Source organism: Hemitrygon akajei, chromosome 22 (genome assembly GCF_048418815.1).
Source record: "Hemitrygon akajei chromosome 22, sHemAka1.3, whole genome shotgun sequence".
Classification (NCBI taxonomy): domain Eukaryota; kingdom Metazoa; phylum Chordata; class Chondrichthyes; order Myliobatiformes; family Dasyatidae; genus Hemitrygon; species Hemitrygon akajei.
In genome coordinates this window covers 23,072,097-23,097,470 of record NC_133145.1, presented here as the reverse complement: position 1 = coordinate 23,097,470, position 25,374 = coordinate 23,072,097, and the positions used below count along the sequence as shown (strand labels likewise).

Genomic DNA, 25,374 nt, shown 5'->3' with positions numbered 1-25,374 from the left:
TTGCCCATCACCTTTTTACTCGGATCCACCTATTACTTGCGAGCTCTTGCTCCAGCTCTTCCCTTCATCTTCTGTACTGGCTGTCTTCCCTCTAGCATTCAGTCCAGATAGTCATACAGCACAAAAACAGGCCCTTCAGCCTATCTAGTCCATGCCAAAGCCATTTAAATTGCCTACTTCCATCAACCTGCACTGGGACCATGGCCCTCCATACTCCTACCATCCGTGTATCTATCCAAACTTCCCTTAAATGTTGAAATTGAGCTTGCATGCCCCACTTGTGCTGGCAGCTCATTCCACACTCTCATGACTCTGGGTGAAGACATTTCTCCTCATGTTCCTCTTAAACTTCTCATCTTTCACTCTTAAGCTATGACCTCTAGTTGTTGTCCCAGAAAAGCCTGCTTGCATTTACCCCTCCCCCATAATTATTTATTCCTCTATCAACTCTCCTCTCATTCTTCTGTGTTCTAAAGGATACAGTCCTTCCTTATAACTCAGATCCTGCAGACCTGGCAAGATCATTGTGAATTTTCTCTTTATCCTTTCAAACTTGTTTCTATCTTTCCTGTAGGTAGGTGACCAAAACTGCACAAAATACTCCAAATTAGGCCTCAGCAACATCGTATGCAACTTCAACTCTGGTTGGTCCTACCAAAGTGCAAAACCTTGCGCTTGTCTGCAGATGCAAAGTGTCAAATGTCCACTTCCATCCATGGATGCTGTCTGACCCACTGATGTGGAGTACATCCATGGAGGAGAGTGGACAGAGGACAGAGGAGGCCACATGGATGAGCTCCTCCATCTTGTGTAGTTGTACCAGAGTCTTGTTTTACTGTAATTTGATGTCTCAGCTCTTGTATCCCAAGGTCTATAGAGGTATAGAGAGAAAGCAGGTCAGCCCAAAGAAATGATTAAAAGGAATAACTAGAACACTGAATTGGTGTTCATGAAGTGACTTGATGGGATATAGGAATTAATGGGTTATTAGTAAACTGAACATTAGTGTATTCCATTCTTCTAATTTAGTCTGGAAAAAGCAAAGAGAATTTCCTTCCCTCTGTAGTTTCCTCTAGCACCCAGGGCATGCCCTTTTCTCACTATTACCATCAGGTAGGAGGACAGAAGCCTGAGGACACACACTCAGCGATTCAGAAACAGCTTCTTCCCCTCTGCCATCCAACACTGAACCCTTGGACACTCCGTCTCTTTTTAAAAAATATATAGTATTTCTGTTTTTTGCATGAATTTTAATCTATTCAATACTGTATACATATATTGTGTATAGTGAATAAGATTTACTTATTATTATAATTTTTTTCTTCTGTATTATGTATTGCATTGAACTGCTGCTACTGTTAACAACTTTCATGTTACATGCTGGTGATAGTAATTCTGATTCTGAAATGCTCAGATTGGGTAAAGGCCCAAGCTTTGCCGTGTTCATCCACCTTTAGTCCTGGCTTGATACAGAAGCCAAGCTGAGTGATGGACCCTGGGGAAAGTGGGCATTACAACAGAGGCAGATTTAGTCTTGGCAACCTATCTCCAGGTCAGGCCTTGCTAATATGGTCTTCACTATGATGTGGAACGTGTGAAGTATGAGGACATTCTGCAAAACAGGGTTCTCAAATGTCCTGCGTTGCTTTATTTGAAGAATGATTAGAAATCTAAAATCATGTGTGGAGCTGCCACTCCACCAATTGCTGGAGCTGCTGGTGAACCAAACATGCTGTTTCTCCTCTGGAGTTAGGTCACTGTACGGTTTGTCGCATTGTTTCAGTGAGGGATTGAAGGCTACAACCTCATCAGGGGTGCTATGGCCGTTGGTGTGTCGGACCATAACTTGCTAATGGAGGTGGTTGAGGCTGTCGGAGCCTTTCTCTGTCTAATCTGCTATGTATCTTATCCATTTGAGCTTGACTTTCCTTGTGAATCATATTATTCGATTTTACTCATTGGATAATTTGTAGGTGGGGTCACAAGACCACCATGTGCTTGGTGACTAAGAAGATCAAGTAAAAGGGTAGGAGCTGCCTCTCAGAAGGGATGTATCTGGTTGCAGCCTCGGGAAGGGTCTTAGTCCAAACCTCAGGTGGACCTGACACCCTTCCAGACTCCATTTAGCCACTTGAGAGGTGCCAGAGACCTGCAGTTCAAAAGGTACTCCAGGTTAGTTTATTTATTTATGGAGATGCATCATGGAATAAGCCCTTCCAGCCCTTCAGCCATGCCACCCAGCATCCCCCGATTTAATCCCAGCCTAATCACGGGGCAATTTACAATAACCAACTAACCTACCAACCAGTATGTCTTTGGACTGTGGGAGGAAACTGGAGCATCTGGTGGAAATCAACGTGGTGGGAGGGTGGGGAATGTACAAACTCACAGGCAACAGCAAGAATTGAACCCGGGTCGCTGATACTGTAAAGCTTTGTGCTACCACTATGCTACCATGCCATCCAAAATGTTGTTTTCGGGGCCGGGGTGGGTCCTGTTCAGTGGCCTGTCAGGCAGACTCCAGGGCAATTTACTGGTCAGGACCCACTGGAAAGTAGTCTTCTTCTGAGATACCCAATATAATGGTCTCAGTATCATCATTAGGTGGGGAATGTGTTGTCCTCAGTATCCACGTAGCCCCACAGAATGCTGCGTCTTCTCTTCTGCGGTTGGAACTACTGCCTTCAATATTTTTCATTTGGTCTTTTCTGGTACTTCCTGTTGTCCACAATGCCATTGTATTGATCAGAACAAAATATTCTGGCTTGCATCTTTTCTGGATTGATAAATCATCCCCCCTCTCTCATGGAGGTAACCACTTTGTCTAGTGCCTACCCTGCCATTTCTTCTGAGGGTGCAATCGGATATCGTGGGTGCAGTAGGATACTAAAATATTTGGGTCGAGTGAGATCCCTTGTAGGTCCCGAGATATAATGCGAAGGTCAGGCAGTGCGAGTATCTCTCTGGAAGATGAGGAAAGGTCTACTGTCTGTCATGCAACGTAAAGGCAAACTGCTTTTGGGACTTGAGGCTCAAGGAGTGGAAAAGAAAGCATTGCTTCCCCTCCCTGGCCCCTATGTCCTCTACGATGGTGACTACATTCGGGGCAGCTGCTGTGAGGCTTATTCAGTTCTGTAAAATCTATTGTCATTTGCCACGGTCTATTCCTTCTGCACCGGCCAGTGTTGCTGGCCGAGTAATCCCCTATTTTAACAGTGCTTCCACTGTTTCCTCAATGTCCTTGCTGCCCCCTGGGATGTGGTTCTGCATGATGTTCGCTACCCTGGTCGGGCAGGATAATGAGGGGCTCCCACTTGGCCAGTCTCACTAATACTGTCAGTTCAATCACCCAAAAAATAAAACAATTCTTATTGGTCTGTAGGGACCTACCTTTCAGCCTATTCATATCGAAAATGCACCGGGGATGTCACGACCAGCGCTGACATAAATCCTGGTTATTCTGACCCAAAGATTGCCCTTACTGTAACTGCATGGGCCGGGGGCAGCGTCCCTCCCTTCCCTCCTATCATTACTCAGGGACCTCTCCACCTGTCAGAGTTTCCTGGGATAGCAATGTGTTCGACCTTGGTATCAACCAGTGCATTTCCCTTCGCACATCACTGTACGTCTCCCTTTCCTCAATGTACCACAGTAGATACATAAGGCCTCAGGACTCTCAGTTGGGAAAGTTACTGACCATGCCCCTACGGGCATAGGGCAGGAGGGCGCCACCTGCTTTTGGAGTCCTGCTACTGCAGGTGTCTAAGGGCTTTCTGCAACGTCTCAATGGAGGGATACAAGGAGGGATTTTTCTCCCAATTAGATATGGAATCAGCAGGGGTTCTGCATACCCTCACCCACAGCAGCTCCACTCCCTTCTTATTTTGACAATGGTCTTTCCGTAAAGCTTATCCTGTCCACCCTTTCCTTTGAAATGCTTGCCTTGAGCAGGGCCAAAGACATCTCCTTACCGGTAAGGTAAGAACCCCCTCTGTTCTGCTTCTCCATCTTCCTCACCCAGCTACGAGCCCTGCCTACACGTTCTAAACTCTCCAAGAGCTCAGTAGCCAATTTTACTGTTCTCCCTTCTGCCGGCCCTGAAAGGGACAGTGTCATTCCCTTTGGATGAGGGCTGCTAGTTTTACCACGTACCCTACCTTGGTCAATAAAGGTTTTAACCCTTCAGTGGGCCATCCCCACCCTCATCAATCCCAGTGACCAGGGCCCATTGAGGGAGAGTCTTAGTTCCTTCTTCCACTGTGTTCCGGTCTTCTCGAGATTTTAAATCCCAGCCCAAGTAGGGTTGCTTAACCTTTACCACGGTCGCTACTCTGACCCACAAAGACCTTTCCACCCTGACAGTTCCCAGAAGGGCACTGTTTACTCCATGGCTGAATGACAGTCCTTCCAAGGCACCCATTTTCTGGTCGGAGATCTCTTCATCTCCCCCCACGTCTCATATCCTTAACAACCACATCACTAATGGTTCCCCCGACTTCTGCCTTTACTGATCTCCCAGCTCCACCCGTTCCTTGAAGGAGCAGCCGTTAGTCACCACTGAGGTGGTCACTATTTCGGGCCTTCACTCCACTCTTCCTCTAGTTGGATGATACATGGTCCCAGGGTGGGAAGCATTGTTGGAGCAATGCCTCAGGCTGAGGGGTGCTTGGAGAGAGAGAGAGAGACTGGCCAGACTACGTTTCCGTGGATGCAATGAGCCTAGTTGTTTGTACTTCCAAGGGCTGGGGTTTATCGGGAAGAGAGCAACTTTCCACCCTTTCATCCTGATCTTCACTGTCAAATCAAATATCCGCATCCCAGGTGTCCGGGTCATTGTACTATGAAGTAAGAGGCTGGACCTTCACTGGGTCCATTTGCCAATTAGCCCTTCATGCCACTTACTTCTGCCGAAACTTGGCCAGGCGCAGGTGATCTCAACTCTCTTTTCTTCCATCTCTTTACCGCAAGTCTGCGTTGACGGCCGATTGCTACCATGGCCGTGCAGCACTGATTCAGTGCCTCCACCTCGTTTAAATTTCCCTATTTCCTCCTGTTGCAGAGAGATTGTCCCATGTTGTTGTTTAATGATGGCTGCTAGCACACAGAAAGCCCCTCTGTGGCTGCCCTAATCACTTCAGTATGAACGCGTGATGGTGCCCCATCTATAACCTTCAGCTATCCAGTTTGTTCAATCCACCAGCACACAACAGTTCACCAGTAAATTGGCCAGGCTCCCGAATCCTGCAGTTTCAGTCCACTTGGTTCTCAGTATTATATGGGGGGGGGGGGGGTTTCCTCCTTACTCTTACCTCTAAACATTTAGCTTTCTATTTAACATGCAAGATCCTGCTTACCATGCCAAAATGCTTAATTAGAACAAAATGTTCTTGGCATGATTTGATGAGAGAGAAAGACACAAACTCCAATTATCTACTTAGAACTATAAAGCTATGTTTATAAGGACAGAACAGAGCAGGCATTAAAATACTTATCTAGGTGTGCATCTCACTGCAGCACACCTCCACATGATCTGCAGCACTCTTCATGACCTGCCCAATGACAAGGCCTCAAAGAACTACTCACAAGCCCTGTGACCACTCTACTTTTATGCCCTTTCCACTGATATGAAATGCTGCAGTAACTGGACCAATACCATGTCAAACCACCAAGTCAGAACCAATCATCATCTGTCACCACTCTACACAAGTCTCACCCCTGTATTCAAACAGCTCTTATGTTCCTATGGTTGTTCCCACAGTAGTAATGAAAGGGCTGTTCATTCAAGGCCACAGTGGTGCTGTGACATTACACATGCACAAAGATTAACCCTCTACAATACAGTCAGGTAACTGGGAAAAATATCAGAAATGTTGCCTTTACTTTGGATATTTGTTATCAAAGTGCAAAGTAAATTTTATCTGTTTTATATTTTGTAATTAATTTAAATCAGTTTGTAGAGATCTGGTTTCACTTTGACATGAAAGAGTCTTTTTCTGTTGATCAGTGTCAACAGAAGCCAAATTAAATCCACTGTGATTCAATGTTGTAAAACAATGAAACATGAAAACTTTCAGGTGGGGTGGGGGTGAGTACTTTTTATAGACATTGCATGTGTTGCCATATGAACCCTGAGATTCATTTCCTTGTGGGCATACTCAACAAATCTATAGAATAGAAGCTGTGACAGTATCTATGTAAGATCAACCACAGTGCAGAAGAAAATATAGGATATTAGCAATAAATAATGTTAACCGGAGATGAAGAGTCCTTGAAAGTGAGTTCATTGGTTGCGGGAACATTTCAATGATGAGGCAAGTGAAGTCGAAGAGCCTGATGGTTGAGGGGTAGTAACTATTCTTCACCCTGGTGGTGTGTGTCCTGAGGCACTTGCACCTTCTACCTGCTGGCAACATCAAGAAGAGAGCATAGCCTGAGTGGTGAGGATTCCTGATGATGGATGTTGATTTCCTATGACAGTGTTTCATGTAGCTGTGCTCAATGGCTATCTGCTGTTTTTAAGACTTGTCTTCGTTTATTTCTGGTAGAACTCTAGGAGAGTCTTGGGCACAGGTGAAGAAAAGTTTGGCAGATGAAGCTGAGGTTCATCTGAAGTTTTCATCCAAGGTAATGAGTTGTTTTACAAATTATGCCATAATAATAGGAATAAAATAATTAAATACCAAACTCCGTTGTGGCCACAATACTAAATCTGTGGTACTGCTAAAAGACCTGTGAGAAAGCAATTCTTGGAACATTCGTCCCCTTTATTTCAGGGCTCCCCCCCACCACACCCCTCCCAGTTCAACAAGGATTTATTTGTTGTGTACTCTCCACACAACCATAAAAATACTCTTATTAAAATTGATGTTCATCAACACAGGAAATGATTTATAAGCCAAAAGTACAGTCAGCTACTAACACAGGAAAAGCATAGACTGTTGACTTTTCAATGATTGCAATATTGGTGCTATAGTGCGATAGAATGCGATCAGATAAAGAATTTGAGCTGTGCACTTTTGGAACTTTTTCAAATTGACAGTGTCTATATGCATTTTTGTTAAGAGTTCCAATTTTCTTGTATGAATTAACCCCAAGTAAATTCTGTAAGCTACACTGCCCTTCAATATCTGGCTGTATTTGCCATTGAGAAGGCAACAAAGATAAAATTGGAAATGCCCCCACTTATTGGCTGATTGCAGCTTTGCATGGAATATAGACCAGTGTAGCACATTTACAGGCTCTTCAGCCAAGGCATCTGGATTGAGCACAATGTCAATTTAAGCTGCACATTTGCTTACATGTGGTCCATATTCCTCGGTTTGCTGCCTGTTCAAAAACAAGAGAAAATCTGAAGACGCTGGAAATGCACAAAATGCTGGAGGGACTAAGCAGGCCAGGCAGCATCTATGGAAAAAAATACAGTCGACATTTTGGGCTGCCTGTTGATGTGTCTGTCTAAATGCCACTCAAGCACCCCTTTAATGCATCATCCACATCCTTCTGTTTGGTGAATGCCAATGCAGAGTACTCATTTAGGATCTCAGCCACTTCTTTTCACTCAGTACATAAATTCCCTCTTTTGTCCTTGAGTGGACCTCCCCTTTCGCTGGCCACTTCTTGCTCCTAATATATTGTACATATAATATGCCCTTGGATTCTCTTTAATTCAATTTGCAAAGGATATTTCATGGCCTCCTAAGCTGCCCTAATTCCATTGAGGTTCTTTCCTGATTCCCTTATATTCCTAATGAAGCCTGTTTGATTTCAACTTCCTTAACCTCACACGTGTTTCCTTTTCCTTTTTAACTAAATTTATAACACCTCTCCTTATCCAAGGTTGCTGAACCTTGCTGTCCTTATCTTTCATCCTCACTGGAATAGTCTGGTCCTGAACTATAAGCAGTTGTCTTTTAAAAGACTCCCACAGATTAATGCTGATCAAAACTGAGACGAACAGCCAGTTCTCCTACACAGGTGGTGTGCCTGAAGGTAATTATTGCTTTGCCTTGGATGACGTTAATCTGAAGAGTTTGGAGACTGGTCTGTCTGTTTGAGCTTCCCACTCAGCTGCTCACTCAGCCAACAGTCAAACTGGATTGCAGTTGATAAACATAGCTACAAAACAATGCCACATTCCTCCAATTGCCTTAATGACAGGAAATCCTATTCTGTGGTGCTCGGGAAACAATCTGTGCCCAGGCATTAAAGTGTCTGATACTTGTTAACTGTTTAAAAGGCAGATATATTAAACAACATTTTTTTTGGCTATGTCACAGCTGGTGATATTCTGATTATAAATTCTATGGGAGGAATCCCAATGCACTTAAAGCTTTCTGCATTTGATCCCTCTTTGATTTTGTTTCATAGCTGCAGAGTGAGGTGGAGAAACCACTGCTATCATTCCGAGACAACTTCAAGAAGGATATGAAGAAGTTTGACCACCATATATCCGACCTTCGCAAGCAACTGAGCACTCGCTACGCTACAGTGGAGAAGGTATGTATGGTTGTCAGAATTAAAGCAGTGTCTGAATGGAAGAACTATCATTTTCAGAATTGCATAGCTCTTAAAATTAGGTCTAGCTTAGAGAAGATATTTTTTAACTTTTCAGCCTTAAGTTTTAGTTACCTTTGCCACTACGCTACAGATGTGATAAACAATCAAGCATTCCCACCCCCTCTATTATTCCAGTCACTGCACTGTAAATACTTTAAACTCTTTATAATGCTGTTTATATTGTAAATACATGCATCTATGCACATTTTATTCTATATCCATAGTTTAACCCCCAAGTTTAGTTCTTATATATATTTTTATTCTTTATAATTATTGAATATCATTTTGTTGCAACAACGCACCACAGCAATGCATCTAAATATACGTGGCGAATAACTTTGATTTTTGATTCTTGATCCTTGAATCCTCCAAAGGAAAGTCTTGAAAGAGCCGTCACCATTGTAAAACATTCACTTGTGGGAAGTGAAAGATGCTAACAAGGCAGGTATTTAAATTCTAATCTTCCTTTGCCATTTCCGAGAGCAGGACAGAGCGAAGCACGTGGGTGAGTGGTGTCACATGTGGGCCAAAATAGATAAGGATGGCAGAATTCCTTCCCTAAAGTCGATTAGATGAGTTTTATAGCAATCAGTTAGATTCATTGCTACAATACAGAGACTAATTTGATTCCCACTGCCACCCCTTCCTCCAATCCCACATGTAGTTATTTACTTGAATTTAAATTACACATCTGCCAGGATTCGGGTTTGTGGACACAAGGTCAGATCTCAATGACTATGTCTGGTAGCATAAACGTAGTGCCACTGTGCCAAATGAAGTAGGAATTTGAGCAGCAGCTCCATACCTTTATGAACAAGTATTGTTCTAGATACCAGGGTAACTGTCCTGCTGACTTCAAGTTATGTAGTAGCATTGTTATGTCAACTTGAGAGAGCAAATGGGATGATTCGATTTATTTCATCTCAGTAATGGTATTTTGACATATTCCCTAACTTTGCATTGAACCGTCATCCCAGGTTTGTATTCTTGATCCTCAGAGTTGATAAACTCACAATCCTGTGTCTCGATGGGTAGCGTGTACAATTTTGGATATTTATCCTATTGCTCGGAGGCTTGTTCAGAACCCCTTTGCAGTTATTATAGGAAACTATAATTAAGTCTCTGAGTGCTTAAATCTGTTGTATAATTTTTAAGCACCAAAAGGTAACCTCAAAATTAAAGGGAAATAAAATCTGGATGTAATTTGCCATTGTTCATTTTGCATAATTACATAAAATTCTCCCTTTGATGTAAATTCACTGTTTAACATACAGGCAAAGACTCCTCGCTCTATGTCAGTGGTTAAATTGTAAACCCACACTCTTGAATGTACCTTCAGACTGGTTAAGATTTGTTCTGGCTCGTTATTGCATGAGCAATACAGCAACAAAGGAGCAAAGCAATGACAGTCAAACACCGGTCTGTCAACTGAGAGATCAAGCTGACTGCAGCAGGAGCGCAATAGAGATTCTTGCTAAGATCCCAGTCACGTATTGTCGCCCTCCAGGATCCAAGAAGTTGAAATAGTGCATTTACATAATTAGGTGTCAGCATCATGTCACAATGGCAGTGAAATCTTTGATGTTGCTTCTTTGGAATCTTGGTTCACTCTGGAATTAATATTAAATTGCTGATATTTTCTGGGGCTCATCCAACACTCAGATCACTATCGTCTCAAAAGTTCAGAGGTAAATTTCATTGCAGACAGCTGTCTCTCTAATGCTTCTGGTTTTTGAAGATCCATCAACGGCTACTTTATGTACAACTGCCTGTTGTGAAGTGTAGACTGTTCTTTAAAGATAGAGATGATAAATAGACAATTATTATATTACTACAATAAAATAGAAAAAACTTGTCAGGCAACATCTTTGAAGAGAGAATTTCAACATTACAACATAATGATCTTGTATTTGAATTCTATTGTTATTAGCATGCTGTAGAGCCAAACTAAAACAAATGCCATTGTCGACAACCTCATGGATTTGCTATATTGCACAGTGCTCCAAAATGCTCCAAAAGTCAAGGATATGTATTCAATCCTTTATAAGCAATTAGCAAACATACACTCTTAAAGCGATGAATCTTAAGCATACCCAAGTGTAAGCTGAGCGTAATTGCCCGTCAGCAAAAGATACAACATCTGTCGGTCCAAGTTACTATAAAGTGCAATGAACAAAGCATGAAGATGTAACTCATTCCCCTTGCTTTTACCACAGCCTCACTCATGTGACTGATTACTATAATAAACATGTACCACGGAATGCAGTGCAGACAGAGAACAGCTCCTACAAGTACAAAGTACAATGGTACTGTATTAATCTAGGAAGATGACTGTTCATGAGATGAGGGAAGAAAAAGACTTAACTTCCTAGATCTAGGTACACAAATGGTGTTAGAGCAGTTCATAACAACCTTGCCTAACTTCTGCCTTGACTAGACTTTCTATCTCCAGTTCCCTCCACGGCTTTCTGCTAGGTCATACCAAGTTACCAATTTACAGGTGTAGGTTTCTGGGTCTCATTCTTTCTGTCAATCTTGACATTATGTCCCATGCACATCTCGCTCTCAACCATGTAGTAAAAAGTGACAGCATATTGTCATTGGGTGAGAGAAGTACCCACAAAGCGGCCTATGTTGCACTATGGGACAAATTTGAGATTTACCCCACAAATTGCCAATCAGCTTCATGAATCAATTTTGCTGTAATGATTGTCCCATAATTTTATTTTGATTTTGATATCCCTTGCGATTTTATTTTTAGGTTCTATTTTACTGTCACTCTCACTGGTTTGTTATCATTGGTACCTCTTCCATTTACCAGGTCTTTTATTTACAATTCTTTGTGCTTTTCCTTTAGCACTGTCCAGTACATTCAGTCACGTAACGCTGTTTTTTGTTTGATAATATTCTCCTCCTAATGAAGTATCCTTCTTTATTCAACATTTCCTATTTAATGTTTACTCACCAAGAGATTTGTCAGTTTTCAGCAGCCCAGCTCTGCCTCTTTGCTTAAGGCCTGTCCCACCAAGGTCTGGCACAAAGCCCCTCTGCTTTTCTCCATGTTAGACATATTGGGGTAGATTGTCCTTATTGAATCATTACTTCTTGTTTTTGCATGCTCACCTTAACCGGACCTGGGTGCACAGGCCCTTTCTCGCTGGTCTTCCACACCATTAAGTCCAGATGTTGATTGCTTTGTGGGTGGTGCAGTGTGGAGATCCTGTCCCTGATGAGTTTCCAGAGATGGTGGTATTACTTGTGAAGCCTGTTAGTCATTTTGAGTTTTTATAAGTGTATTAAAATACAAGTAATTAATTTTAAATTTAGTATATGATGAAAAATTATAATCACTTAATATTTTAATTATATGCATAGATTTAAATCAAGTGCACTGCTAAGGTATGTCAAACAAAGCCAGTGTGATTTGTTCTTTCTTAAGATCACTAATAAGTTGTTACTTAAATCTGCCTCATCATTTGGATGGTTCAGGACTTTTGGTCAGAACTTGCTGCCTGTGATGAGATGCCCCACATCTACAGCTGACCTGTGATTCAAGTCCAAATTTACTTTATCCAAACCCTCCAGTGTCCACACTGCCCTAAGATGTTTTGTCTCAATAGTGAGATTCTGTGTAGCTAACACCACTAATCCCGGCAAATCAGCTGATGAACAGCTAGACAAGTATCAGTTCCAGTTTTGTCAGCTGTCAATCATTCATGAGTTTAATGTTTCTAATACCCTGACATTCAACACTGTTCTAAAGCCATTGAAAATCAAACAGGGAAATATTTATGAAATTAATAAAAACTAAATAGAAAGTTTAACTAAATAATTAAAAAATATATAAATGTCTTGTACTAGCATCTATTCCTCTCAGTCACAATGGAGGAGGTTACTCTTCTTCTGATAGTTCTAATCCAAGGCAGGTTCTTTAGCATAAACATCGAGGAATTGTGATAAGCTATTGGATGCCTTGGAATACAGTTAGATAGATAGATAGATAGATAGATACTTTATTCATCCCCATGGGGAAATTCAACATTTTTTCCAATGTCCCATACACTTGTTGTAGCAAAAACTCATTACATACAATACTTAACTCAGTAATAATATGATATGCATCTAAATCACTAACTCAAAAAGCATTAATAATAGCTTTAAAAAAAAAAAGTTCTTAAGTCCTGGCAGTTGAATTGTAAAGCCTAATGGCATTGGGGAGTATTGACCTCTTCATCCTGTCTGAGGAGCATTGCATCGACAGTAACCTGTCGCTGAAACTGCTTCTCTGTCTCTGGATGGTGCTATGTAGAGGATGTTCAGGGTTTTCCATAATTGACCGTAGCCTACTCAGCGCCCTTCGCTCAGCTACCGATGTTAAACTCTCCAGTACTTTGCCCACGACAGAGCCCGCCTTCCTTATCAGCTTATTAAGACGTGAGGCGTCCTTCTTCTTAATGCTTCCTCCCCAACACGCCACCACAAAGAAGAGGGCGCTCTCAACAACTGACCTATAGAACATCATCAGCATCTCACTGCAGACATTGAATGACGCCAACCTTCTAAGGAAGTACAGTCGACTCTGTGCCTTCCTGCACAAGGCATCTGTGTTGGCAGTCCAGTCTAGCTTCTCGTCCAACTGTACTCCCAGATACTTGTAGGTCTTAACCTGCTCCACACATTCTCCATTAATGATCACTGGCTCCATATGAGGCCTAGATCTCCTAAAGTCCACCACCATCTCCTTGGTCTTGGTGACATTGAGACGCAGGTAGTTTGAGTTGCACCATATCACAAAGTCCTGTATCAGTTTCCTATACTCCTCCTCCTGTCCATTCCTGACACACCCCACTATGGCCGTGTCATCAGCGAACTTCTGCACATGGCAGGACTCCGAGTTATATTGGAAGTCAGATGTGTACAGGGTGAACAGGACCGGAGAGAGTACGGTTCCCTGTGGCGCTCCTGTGCTGCTGACCACTGTGTCAGACCTACAGTCTCCCAACCGCACATACTGAGGTCTATCTGTCAAGTAGTCCACTATCCAATCCACCATGTGAGAGTCTACTCCCATCTCCGTTAGTTTGTGCTTTAGGATCTTGGGCTGGATGGTGTTAAAGGCACTAGAGAAGTCAAGGAATGTAATCCTCACAGCACAACTGACCCCATCTAGGTGAGAGAGTGATTTGTGCAGCAAATACGTGATAGCATCCTCCACTCCCACCTTCTCCTTATACGCAAACTGAAGCGGATCCCGGGCGTGCCTGGTTTGTGGCCTCAGATTCTGTATTATCAGCCGCTCCATGGTCTTCATCACGTGCGACGTCAAGGCAACAGGTCTGAAGTCATTCAACTCCTTTGGTTGTGGTTTCTTCGGTACCGGGACAATACAAGATGTTTTCCACTGTCTGGGTACTCTTCTCTGATCTAGACTCATGTTGAAGATGCGCTGTAGTGGTTCTCCCAGTTCAGTTGCACAGGCCCTCAGTAATCGTGGGGAAACTCCATCCGGTCCAGCCGCCTTGCTGGTACAGATCTTCCTCAGTTGACCTTCCACCTGTGCAGCCGTAAACCTGGGCGTGGGCCAGGTCTCCTGTGAGTGGATATTTTCCTGTGAGGGAAGTAAGCCTGGTGTGGAGTTCTGCAGTGAGGGTGAGATTGTGCTGTCGAACCTATTGAAGAAGTTGTTCAGCTGGTTCGCTTTCTCCACATCTCCACTTATGTTTGCCCCCCGCTTTGCACCACATCCGGTGCAAAGCTTCAATAGCCAGGACTTTTGCACTTGCTCTGGAATCCTGAACTTCATGATATTTACTGCTTGTTGTGGAACTAAAGATTTTTCCAACAAATCTGGTCTACTCTTGCAGAAAGCTTTCAGAGCTAACTCAAAATTTTTGTGTTTCTGATCTGACTTTATCCCAATCTTGATAGAAGTTGATTTTCTTTTTATCACCATTTAAAACCATTCTCCCTTAAATACATTTGGTTAATCCTTGCCTTCATACTTTCTACAATGTCACAACTGTAACCTATTATACTTCTCCCATACGAGTCTCAGATTCTTGATAACCTCTCCTGTTATTGACTCAGATTTATCTGTAATTGCAATCTTGTTTATCTCAATCAATTTCTCCAGCTTCTTTCGCAGTGCTAATAATGTTCAAAAGTTCAAAGTAAATTTATTATCAAAGTGCATTTATGTCACTGTAAAATATCCTGAGATTTATTTTCTTGCAGGCATTCACTGTAAATACAAAGAAACTCAGTAGAATCAATAAAAAAAATCTGTACACCAAGATGGACAAATAACCATTGCGCATAAGACAACAAACTGTGCAAATACAAAAAGAAAACAATAAATAAATAAGCAATAACCATTGAGAACATGAGAATGAAGCATCCTTGAAAGTGAGTCCATAGGAAGTGGGTGTCTGTATGTGGTATGCTCACTTCCTAATCCCGACCTTTCAGAAGCAAAAATGAAGTGGAATTAAGTGTTAGTCATTCCTGTGTTTAATTTGCACTTTATTTGCAATTCATTCAATTGATCCATGTATGTACGTACATAAAGAGCACTTTTATTTAGAACTTTATCATAGTCGGGGATTTCAGTCAGGCTTGTTTGAAGAAATCTCTGCCCAATTACCATCAGCATATAACCTGTAGCACCAGAGGTCCCAACACACTTAGACCACTGTTATACTACAGTAAGGAATGCTTACTGTTCCATGCCGAGATTGCATTTTGGAAATCTGCTCACCTACCTGCATACAGGCAAAGGCTAAAGTTCAAAGCTCCAGAGACTGTGACAACAAAGAGGTTATCACAGGAGGCAGACAAGCAGCTGCAGGATTGCTTTGAGTTGGTGGACTGGGCCATGTTCGAAGACTCATCTGGGGATCTGAATGAAAACACCATGTTGTCACTGTTAAGGAAACAATTGTAGATGAGTGTGCCCCTTCAAAATCATTCATCGTCTTCCCCAACAAGAAGCCCTGAATGAATCATGCCATCTCCAATCTGCTGAGGGCAAGATCTGAGGCATTCAAGTCTGGTTCCCAAGAAAGTTATAAGAAGTCCAGGTATGATCTCCAGAAGGTCATCTCACGGGCGAAGTGGCAATTCCAGACTAACTTAAATCAACAAAGGATGCTTGACAGTTGTGACAGGGTTTGAATGCTATCACCTCTTAAAAGGTAAAATAAAGTGACATAGGTGACAACAGGGCTTTGCTTTTAGATGAGGTCAATGCCTTCTGTGACCATCAAAGCATGGAGGAACCATCATGAGTTCCTGCAGCCCCCAATGACCCGCTGATGTCAGTCTCTGAGGGTGACATGAGCATCCTTCAGGAGGGCAAACCCACGAAAAGCATCCAGCAGCGACCGTGTACCTGGCCAACTTTCTGAAGTGCTCACCAAGATCTTTAACCTCACACTGAGGCAGTCTGAGGTACCTATCTACTTCAAGCAGGTTTCAATTATACCGGTGCCCAAGAAGAATATGGTCACCTGCCTCAATCACTATCATCTAGTAGCAATTATATTCACTGCGATGAAGTGTCTTGAAAGGCTGGTGATGCAACATATCAACTCCTGCCTGAGAAGCGACTTGGAGCTGCTCCGATTTGTTTACCCGTGCTACAGTTTCGCAGCCGATGCCATCTCATTGGCTTTTCAGTCAACCCTGGATCATCTGGACAGCAAAGATCCATGTATCAGGATGCTCTTTATCTACAGTTCAGCATTCAGTTACATCATCCCCTCAAAATTAATCAATAACCTTCTAGACATTGGCCTCAATTCCTTCCTGTGCAATTGGAGCCTCGTTTTCCTCACTTGCAGACCCCAGTCAGTTCAGATTGGCTACAACATCTCCTCCACGATCTCCATCAGCACAGGTGCACCACAAGGCTGTGTGCTTAGCCCCCCTCTACTTGCATTACACTTATGACTGTGTAGCTAAGCACAGCTCCAATGCTATATTCAAGTTTGCTGACGACACCACAGTTGTAGGGCAAATCAAAGAAGATAATGAATCTGCATGTAGGAGAGAGATTGAAAATCTGGCTGAGTGGTGCTACAACAACCTCGTATTCAATGTCAGCAAGACCAAGGAAACGATTATTGACCTCAGGAGGATGAAACCACAGGTTCATGAGCCAGTGTCATCGGGGTAGAGAGGGTCAGCAGCTTTTAATTCCACGGTGTTATCATTTTGGAGGACCAGTCCTGTGCCCAGCACATAAGTACAATTATGAAGAAAGCACGGCAGTGCCTCTATTTTCTTAGGAGTTTCGTTATGACATCTAAAACTTTGAGAAGCTTTTATAGATGTGTGATGAAGAGTAGATTGACTGGCTGCATCACAGTTTGGTATGGAATCACCGATGCCCTTGAACAGAAATTCCTCCAAAAAGTAGTGGATAGGGGCCCAGTCCATCACAGGTAAAGCTTTCCTTGCCATTGAGCAAGGAACATTGTTGCAGGAAAGCAGCGTCCGTCATCAGGGACCTCCACCACACATGTCATGCTCTCTTCTCGCAGCTGCCATTAGGAGGATGATACAGGAGCCTCAGGACTCTCACCACCAGATTCAGGAACAGTTATTATCCCGCAACCATCAGGCTCTTGAAACAAACTTCGCTTGCCCTATCACTGAACTGTTCCGTCAACCTATGCATTGTTGCACTTTGGTTGAATGCCCAAGTTGTTGCGGCCTTTTATTATGGATTTAATGCGTATGCTGGCAAGAAAACTTGATCTTGGTTGTATATATATATACTTTGATAATAAATTTACTTGGAACTCAAAATGTCTTTATGCAGTAATACTCTGCCCACACTCTAATTACTTCCCTGATTTGATGATAATACATCTTGTATCTTTTACTTTGCCTGTGGAGGCATTAACAGTTGATTTACTCTTTAAGTTTGTCATTTTTAAACGGTTGTTGCAGTTGAGACAAGTCAATAGTCTCAATTGCTCGAGAATTGTGGTGTGATATTATATGCCTCGCTGATTGTGATGTGGTATTGTATGAATTCCCTGAAAGGCACAGGAAATCCCACATGACTCAGTTGTGGCCAGTAAGTGCTAAAATTGACAGATGTTGTATCTCTATGTGCGCGTAGATCATTGCATTAGCTCATCTACATGTAGAAGATGGTTATATACTTGCAGCCAATTGTTGATCATGTGTTATCCTTTCAAATGCTGATCACTGTTGTCTTTAATCATCCTGCAACGTTTTGTTGGAGGGCCCCAAGCGCCAAAGGCCCAGAAATTCAGCAGTTCTTTGAATATTAAATAACCTCATGGGCTTTTGGTGTGGAGTGCAAAACCTATGCTGGATGAGGTAACTAGAGTGAGAACTGAGAGCAATTGTAGGTCAAAATAATGAAGTTAGGATTTCATTACTGATCATGAAACTCTCTGATGCTGAACTTGCACACAGCATAACTAAATAGTTTTCGAGGTACAGTATGCACAATGTCTTCTGTTCTCTCTTCTCTATAAACCTGTCACTTTATCATATTTATTGGCCTCCGCAGCCTCTCACATTTCCTGGAAGTGTAGCCTCTGCCTTAATCTTGGCATTATAGTGCCACCTATTTGCCCAAAAGTAACCACACTTACATTTGTCCAACACACAAGCTGAAGACTTGAAACTTTATTGATCATCACTAGTTTCAAAATCAGTATGTTTCGCATTATGTTGATGCTGTGAGAAGATAAAATGAATACTTGCCTCCTGATACTTTGCATTCTGTACTTAAAACCTGTGAAGAAGCTCTTTCATTTTAACTTTATGTGGCCACCCGAACAATGCAGTCTGGTCCTTGCAGTATTAGGATGAATGAGTTCATTAATTTGAAGCTACTAATTCCGTCCAGTGATGCTGTGTCCATGCATCAGACTGCGATCGTGCTAGCAGCTTTCAGATAAATCCTTCAATTATTCCGTTAATGTGACTATTGCAGCCACTTAACTTATACCAATCTTCTGCTAAAGGAAGGGTCTCAAGATCTGACGTGGAAGTTCTTTGTCTTTTCGTTAGGCAATTTTTACAATCTTCATAATCCTGCCGGCCGGGGTTGTCTTGTACCATCCACCCAGTACAATCCATCACCTGACCCAAGAACTGTCCAGACACTTTGCGTCTTTATTCTCGAGCTGCCATTCCTCTATTACTTTCATTTAATGCCCCTTCAAAAACATTTCTCTTAAGCATGGGTAACTTCCTCAAAGTTGCATGTTCACAGTGTCCTTTGCTGCTGTTCAGGTTGATCCCAAGGAAAGGAAAGCTGCTTTGGATCTGGTCTAACTGAACTTGCATTCCTCACAGGCTCGAAAAGCTTTGGCAGAGAGACAGAAGGACCTGGAGTTTAAGACTCAACAACTGGAGAATAAGTCTACTTACAAAACAGAGGAAGACATCAAGAAAGCCAGGCGGAAATCGACACAAGCAGGTAGGGTATGGCACAGTTTTGGGACATTGAAATTAAGCGTTTTGGCTGTGGTGGTTGGTCTTAGCTGTAGAATCTCTTGTGTTAACGGAGTGAAATAAATGGACTTATAACGAACTGTAAAATGCAGAAGAAAGGGTGATGCATGTTAGAAAAGTGAACAGAATGTAAGTTGTTATTCTCATGGTGGAGCTATTTGTGAAGTTTACTTAGTTCAATTCAATCTTCCACTTTTACGTTGGAGAGTAAAGGTACCGGGACAAAACTGGAAGCTTTTAAATAGTCTGATTGCCAGACAGATTTGCTAGTTGGGGATCATGTGGGCTTCCTCATGTGGCTGCATTGTGTGCTGTGACTGGGCGAGCCTCTTCACTTGCAACATCAAGGCTGATGGTCCTGGATGCACTAGCCTCGATTCTGGCTCATGTGACCTGCGCACAATAAAAAAGTCATGTCTCCTGTGAAATGATGCTAGATTGTGAGTACTTTTACAGAAAAATGGTATTTTGAAGAAACATTTGAGAGAGATATTTAAAATGGATGGAATATCTGACCTCTGGTTGGTCATAAGAGTAAACAAGGACTTTTCTTGAACCAAAGCCATGAAAATTAGCCAACATATCCATAGTTTTTATGACTTGGATGGGGTTTCAGTCAATATATCTTAAATGAGCAATGTAGGCTGCTCTTAGTCTAAAGGGTAATTCCATCCATCCCATTATGATAATGGGCTAGCCACTCACACGCACTGCTCCTTTATCAATTACTACGTTATCAGCAAGGATCAGGCAAGTAGAGAACTCTCCTACCAAAGATGCCAGAGCTGCCTTCGTAGCAGCTAAATTACACCCTGGGCTCGCCAACAGTCAAAGGCATATCATTAAATGTGATTGCAAAAAATATGAAAGTAGATACTGTATTTTGAAAATTATTGGAATGCCTAACTCATTAGAGAACACTAAAAGTAACTGAGTGCATGAAAAGACAAAACCTCTAAGCTGGTACAAATTCAGCATTATAATTTCAGACAAACTATTGCAAGTTGACATTTCAGTGGACTCTGATACAGTGGCAAGAAATCTAACTTTCTAACTTGTCCACATGTACAACTCTTGTGGTCTGGACTGTCAGGGCTGCTCCTTCTGGAGGGAGAATATGTGCTACCGATATATTTTACTCTAAACAAAAATCTCGGCAACGCTTCTTGATAATCTCCATCAGTGCCAATCAAATATGCACAGTAACAAATTTTACATGGAATGGAATCCTTTTTGTAGCCCCTCACTGGGCTCGTGTGCAAACTTGGTTCATTTGCCAGCTGTGCTAACAGCCGTAAGACGCTGCCGTTAGAAGGCCACCTCTCATAAACAATATCCGTCTATGGTCAGTACGATTTGGGGTTCAACCTAACAGCAACGACATGATATTCCGACTATAGAAACCTCGATTTGACTGAATGCTGTGTAAATGTTGCCCATACACAATTGACGGCCTGCAAGAAATAACAGATTGCACACCGCATAAAATTATAAAGGGTATATTTACAAATTGTAGTTTATTGAAAAGTTAGTAGGGAAGGGAAAAGAGAACAACAAAAGGGTCCATTACACTCCAAATGTGCACATAACGTTGGAACTCATCCTAACGTTGTCTTTTTTTCTCACGCTGGACCATTGGTCTGCTCGAAAGTACACACCGCATTCCAAACTTCACTCGAAATCCATCTCAAACAAATAGGCTCTCTCTTGGGAGTATTGGCCCTTCTTCAAGCCATTGATCTGCACAAAGCACCGTGCAAAAGGGACTCTCCTTCCCACCATCCTGATTGGCAGACAGAACATTCCAAACGGAACAGCAGGGCTCTTATCTCTTAAGCCGAAACATTCTACCAGCAGGGCACACTGCTTTTGCAGAAAACTACTGAAATGAAATCTACAGCCTAGCAGTATAAATCTTAACCAGGGCATTACATTATAGAGTGTGAAGGATAAAAGACAAGAACTGCAAATTTTTTGTTCCTTAGATGCACAGGCGACTGATGAGATTCTCCTGTGATCACTGCATATCAACTCACTTGGAAATAGCAAGTCTAGTCGTCATTTTTTTTAAATCCACAGCTCCTTGAAGTAATTTTTACAAGGAGTTAGAAAACGGGAAGTATACAATGAGGGAGGAGGTGGGTTATCTCCTCCATCTAACCCAACCTTGGAAAGATTATTGATAATCAGTTAGCTCATGTATGACTGACTTTATGATCCAAGTGGGCTCAATGTCAACAATTGTTCAGCTGTGAATGTGAAATAGGCACCAGTGTATATGAATGGAACTGTAAATGATATATCCAATATTAAGGTATTAAAATATCTTACAGACACAAAACATGGTTTAACAGTTGCCACAGTCCTAGCATAGTAACACATTTCTTTTAAAGTGTGTTTTGTTGATACTTATTATGTAAGCAGGCCATCCTGATGAATAAAACTATTCTGGATGTTTCTCACAAAAAAATAGAATTTTTTGTAACATTAAGTGAAAGATTACAAAGGATGACAAGTGTAGGGCCAAACAACTTCCCCTCATAGAAGAAGAGAATTGCTGGTTGAACACAGCAGGATAAGCAGCATCTGTGTATGGAAACATTTAGTCAGTTTGAGACGCTATATCGTTAGTGAGAGGGCAGAGGTGAGAGAGCCACTTAGCACTAGTGAGAGGAAAGTCTGAGGCAAAGACTGACAGGCGACGGGCACAACTAGTTATGGGAAGGATGACAGGCAGTTGGAACCAAGGAGGGGAGAGTGATGAGTAAAAGTAAAGAGAGGGTGGAAGGATGGTGGAAGTGAACAAAGGGAAACTAAACCTGTGTGGGCTGTTGAGAAAGGAAAAGGAACACGGGGAGTGGGCTACCTCAGAGGCCGTGTCAGAACACTTAGTGCAACTGATCATGTTGGAGGAGGTGTCTGTGAATCTCTGCTTCCCCTGGCAAGGCTTCAAGGTCCCAGGATGGCTGTGGTCTCAAGGTGGCCTCACCCTGTATTCCTTTCTTACTTCCACCAGTTCACATGGGTTCTCTCTCCCTTTGTTCACCTTTTTTAACTCCCCCCCCTTTCTGAATCCATCTGCCCATCGTCCACATACCAATCTCTCTTAGTTCACCCCTCATATCCCCCTCCCCCCACCTGACTCTATTTACCTAATTTCTATTTTCTTATCTTTTTTTTGTTTACCTACCAGTATCTGTTTCACCTCTCCCTCTGTATTCTCTGTATGGGCTATCTTCCTCTACATTCAGTGTTGAGTGAATGTCAATCATCCTGGTGCCTCTCAGATGCTACCTGAGTTCACCCATCAGTTTATTTTTAACCCGGGTTTCAGCATGTGACTCCATATTTCTCCTTATACTTGGGCAAAGTCCCTTCTTAATTACTACAGTTAAAGCTGATTTTCTCAAATTCCAGCAACAAAGTGCATCCTATATCTTTATTTGCTGGATCCTGACGGATGTGCTTGGCTTCGTGTATTTTGTTGACATTATGATAAATGCTTACTATTAATGTTTCAGGGCTACGCTGCTCGGTGATAAAATAAATTTCAATCAACTTGCATTTAGTCCTCGCTTTGGGATGTTAATATCAGCTAGTGTATTAGCGTAATTTGTTTACTTAATGATAAATATTGACCAGAACACCAGGAACGCACATGCCTTGCATCATGTCAAGAGATTATATTTGTCTGCAGGCAGGCTTGCAGTATAGCAGATTGAGAGGTGCTTCCTCAAGGTGCAGCAGGCCCTGGGTATTCTGAAATATTAGCGTTGGTTATTGAGAGTGCTTCGAACCCATAATCATCTATTGCAGAGGCAAGATAGCTACCACTGGACCAAGACAATCACTTGAGGCAGAGTTATTGTTACCATGGGATTGTTCAGATTTTCTGTTTGCCTGCTGTTAACACTATTAAAACATATTCAAATAATTGTTGACAATGAGATATTACTTTCCTATTTATATATTTCAGCCCAGTCTTGTGCAGACCATAATTGAGAATAAGCAAGCCCATGAGCACACGGTACTAAACATATCTAAAACTACTTTTACTTTTGAGTTTTCAGACACTAAGGGAGATAAGCCCAAATGGCCATCCCTGGGAATTCTGGGTTTTACCAGCTGAAATCTGTTAGTTATCAATGAAAGGCACAGTCACGAGTGAAAGTTTTCTGGTTTCTATCTTTTTTTTTGTATATGTTTGTTGAGATAACAGGGTGAAATAAGCCCTTCCAGCCTTTGTGTTGTGCCACACAGCAATCCCCTGTTTTAACCCTAGCTTAATAATGGGACAGTTTACAATGACCAATTAACTTGCCAACCAATGCGCCTTTGGACTGTGGGAGGAAACCGGAGCACCCGGAGGAAACCCACGCTGTCATGGGGAGAACATACAAACTCCTGACAAACAGCGGTGGGAATTGAACCCGGGTCACTGGTACTGTAAACTGTTGTGCTAACCACTACACTACTATGCTGCCCCCTACACTACTATGCTGCCCCAACTCTCTTCTTGTTGAGTATCCCTCCAGGATCTGTGTGTTCCTCCTAGTCTTCCTGCTCGTGCCTGTATGACCTATTTTTCCCTGTCATATGACGGTCGTGCTTCTGGTCGCCTGGGCCCTTATTTGAGTACAGTATTCTCTTCTTAAATCTTTTCTCCTTTCGCTCTTTCTACATTTAAGATGCTACTAAAGCCCAACTTGACCTGACTTTCAAACTGTCTTTTTCTGATTAAGACATGCAAATGAAACTTGTTATGATTTTACATGTTTGCATTCCCATGGTTACTCAGAATTCCCCGCCCCCAGTAAATGAGTGGAGCCAATTGAAAGTTCTTGCAACATTGCTGAACTTTGTACCCAGTGGGAGCAGCTTCAGCATGTCAGTATACACAGGACTCCTTCAATGTTTTGTTATTTGGCAATACAAGTTACTGAAATCAAATTTGAATTGAAATACACTGTCAGTTTTATAACTCTCAGCAAATAACAGAGAGGCCGACACACTGGGAAAAAGAGCGAGAGACTTACATTTTGTCAGAATGAGTATGGAAATTTGGGAATTTTAAACATCTGTATTTTGCAAAGTAAGGTGCCAAATTCTTCTTTTGCTTCCTTTCCATTTTCAGTGACTATGCGCTTAGTGGATTGACTTGGACAATGCTTTCAATGTTGGCTGTTGATGAAAATTAGCAGCTGTTGTAAATTACAATTGAGAGCAAAATATTTCCCCATTGGTGATTCAGAGCAAAGAAGCTGTAGTAACCGGACTTGGATCTGGCCAATATAAATAAGGCAGTTTTGAATGTTGCTCTCTTCCAGGCCAAAATTATATACACTCCACATGGCACATGTGTTTGTCTGCAATTTAACACCGCCCTGCATCTGTATTAATGGGCTGATCTCCTGACAGGCAATCATTAAAGTACAAGTAACAACATATGGAGAATGATAGAATCAGACAAAATAAATATGAAAATGCACAGTTAGGTTTATCTCTTTAAAAAAAATGCCAATTTTTTTTGTTGCTTTCTAAGAGCTCATTCTCTGCCATTCACAGCCCCAGTTTCCTCCCACAGCCCCAGTTCTTTCTGTAGTTGGAAGAATGACACACATCTTCTGATCCTGAGCTTGCCTGTCCTTGAATCATGCTGTTCCTTACAGTGTGATTCTGTATGCAGTCTTCCGCTTTCAGCCACCAGTTGCTGATGGCTCTCAGAATGAACCTGACAGCTGGTGAGGCTCCACCCCCTAGCTTATCCACTCTTGAAATTAAATGTTGGTCAATATTTCAAAATTAAAAGCATATGGAAAATAATAAAATAATACACAACTAAAACTGTAGAAACTTGTTTGTAAGCTAAAACAGCAAAATACATTCACGCTTTATATGTATTTAATTTAAAAATAAAATATCTAGTTAGTATTCTCCTAGAAGTTGTTTCATCTTATATATATATATATATATCAATGAGGCTTTTGCACTTGGGTCAGGTGGGAAATTGCACTGGTCTCACTAATATTATAAGGGGATTGCTGATGGAAAAATTGCTAGATGCCAGTGACTTAGGTCAGTACTAGCAGTGGTTATTGAAACTTTTGCAAGGAATTGTGGGATACTCCACTCAGAATAATTGGTATCCTTCCCTCCTCAACTGCACGTTAAGTCATTTGCTGTTCCTTTCCAACATTTTTCCATGTATACAACTTGCCACCCATCTTAGAAGAGTCAGTAAGATTTAAGGCATTGATCTTGATTTAGGTAAAGTTCAAATGTCATGAAAAACTGAAGACCCACCACAGGCCATGT

General features: G+C 42.0%; 1 protein-coding gene across 4 annotated transcripts in view; it reads left to right on the top strand.

Annotated features, from left to right (window-relative positions):
* Nucleotides 1–25,374, top strand: part of gas7b (growth arrest-specific 7b) — a 491,997-nt gene that overhangs the window by 414,669 nt on the left and 51,954 nt on the right. For all 4 annotated transcript variants that reach the window (XM_073025845.1, XM_073025847.1, XM_073025848.1 and 1 more), the window contains 3 exons: nt 6,546–6,624; nt 8,368–8,496; nt 18,901–19,024. In XM_073025845.1, coding sequence (XP_072881946.1) covers nt 6,546–6,624; nt 8,368–8,496; nt 18,901–19,024 — 332 coding nt within the window. The remainder of the gene's footprint in view (nt 1–6,545; nt 6,625–8,367; nt 8,497–18,900; nt 19,025–25,374) is intronic.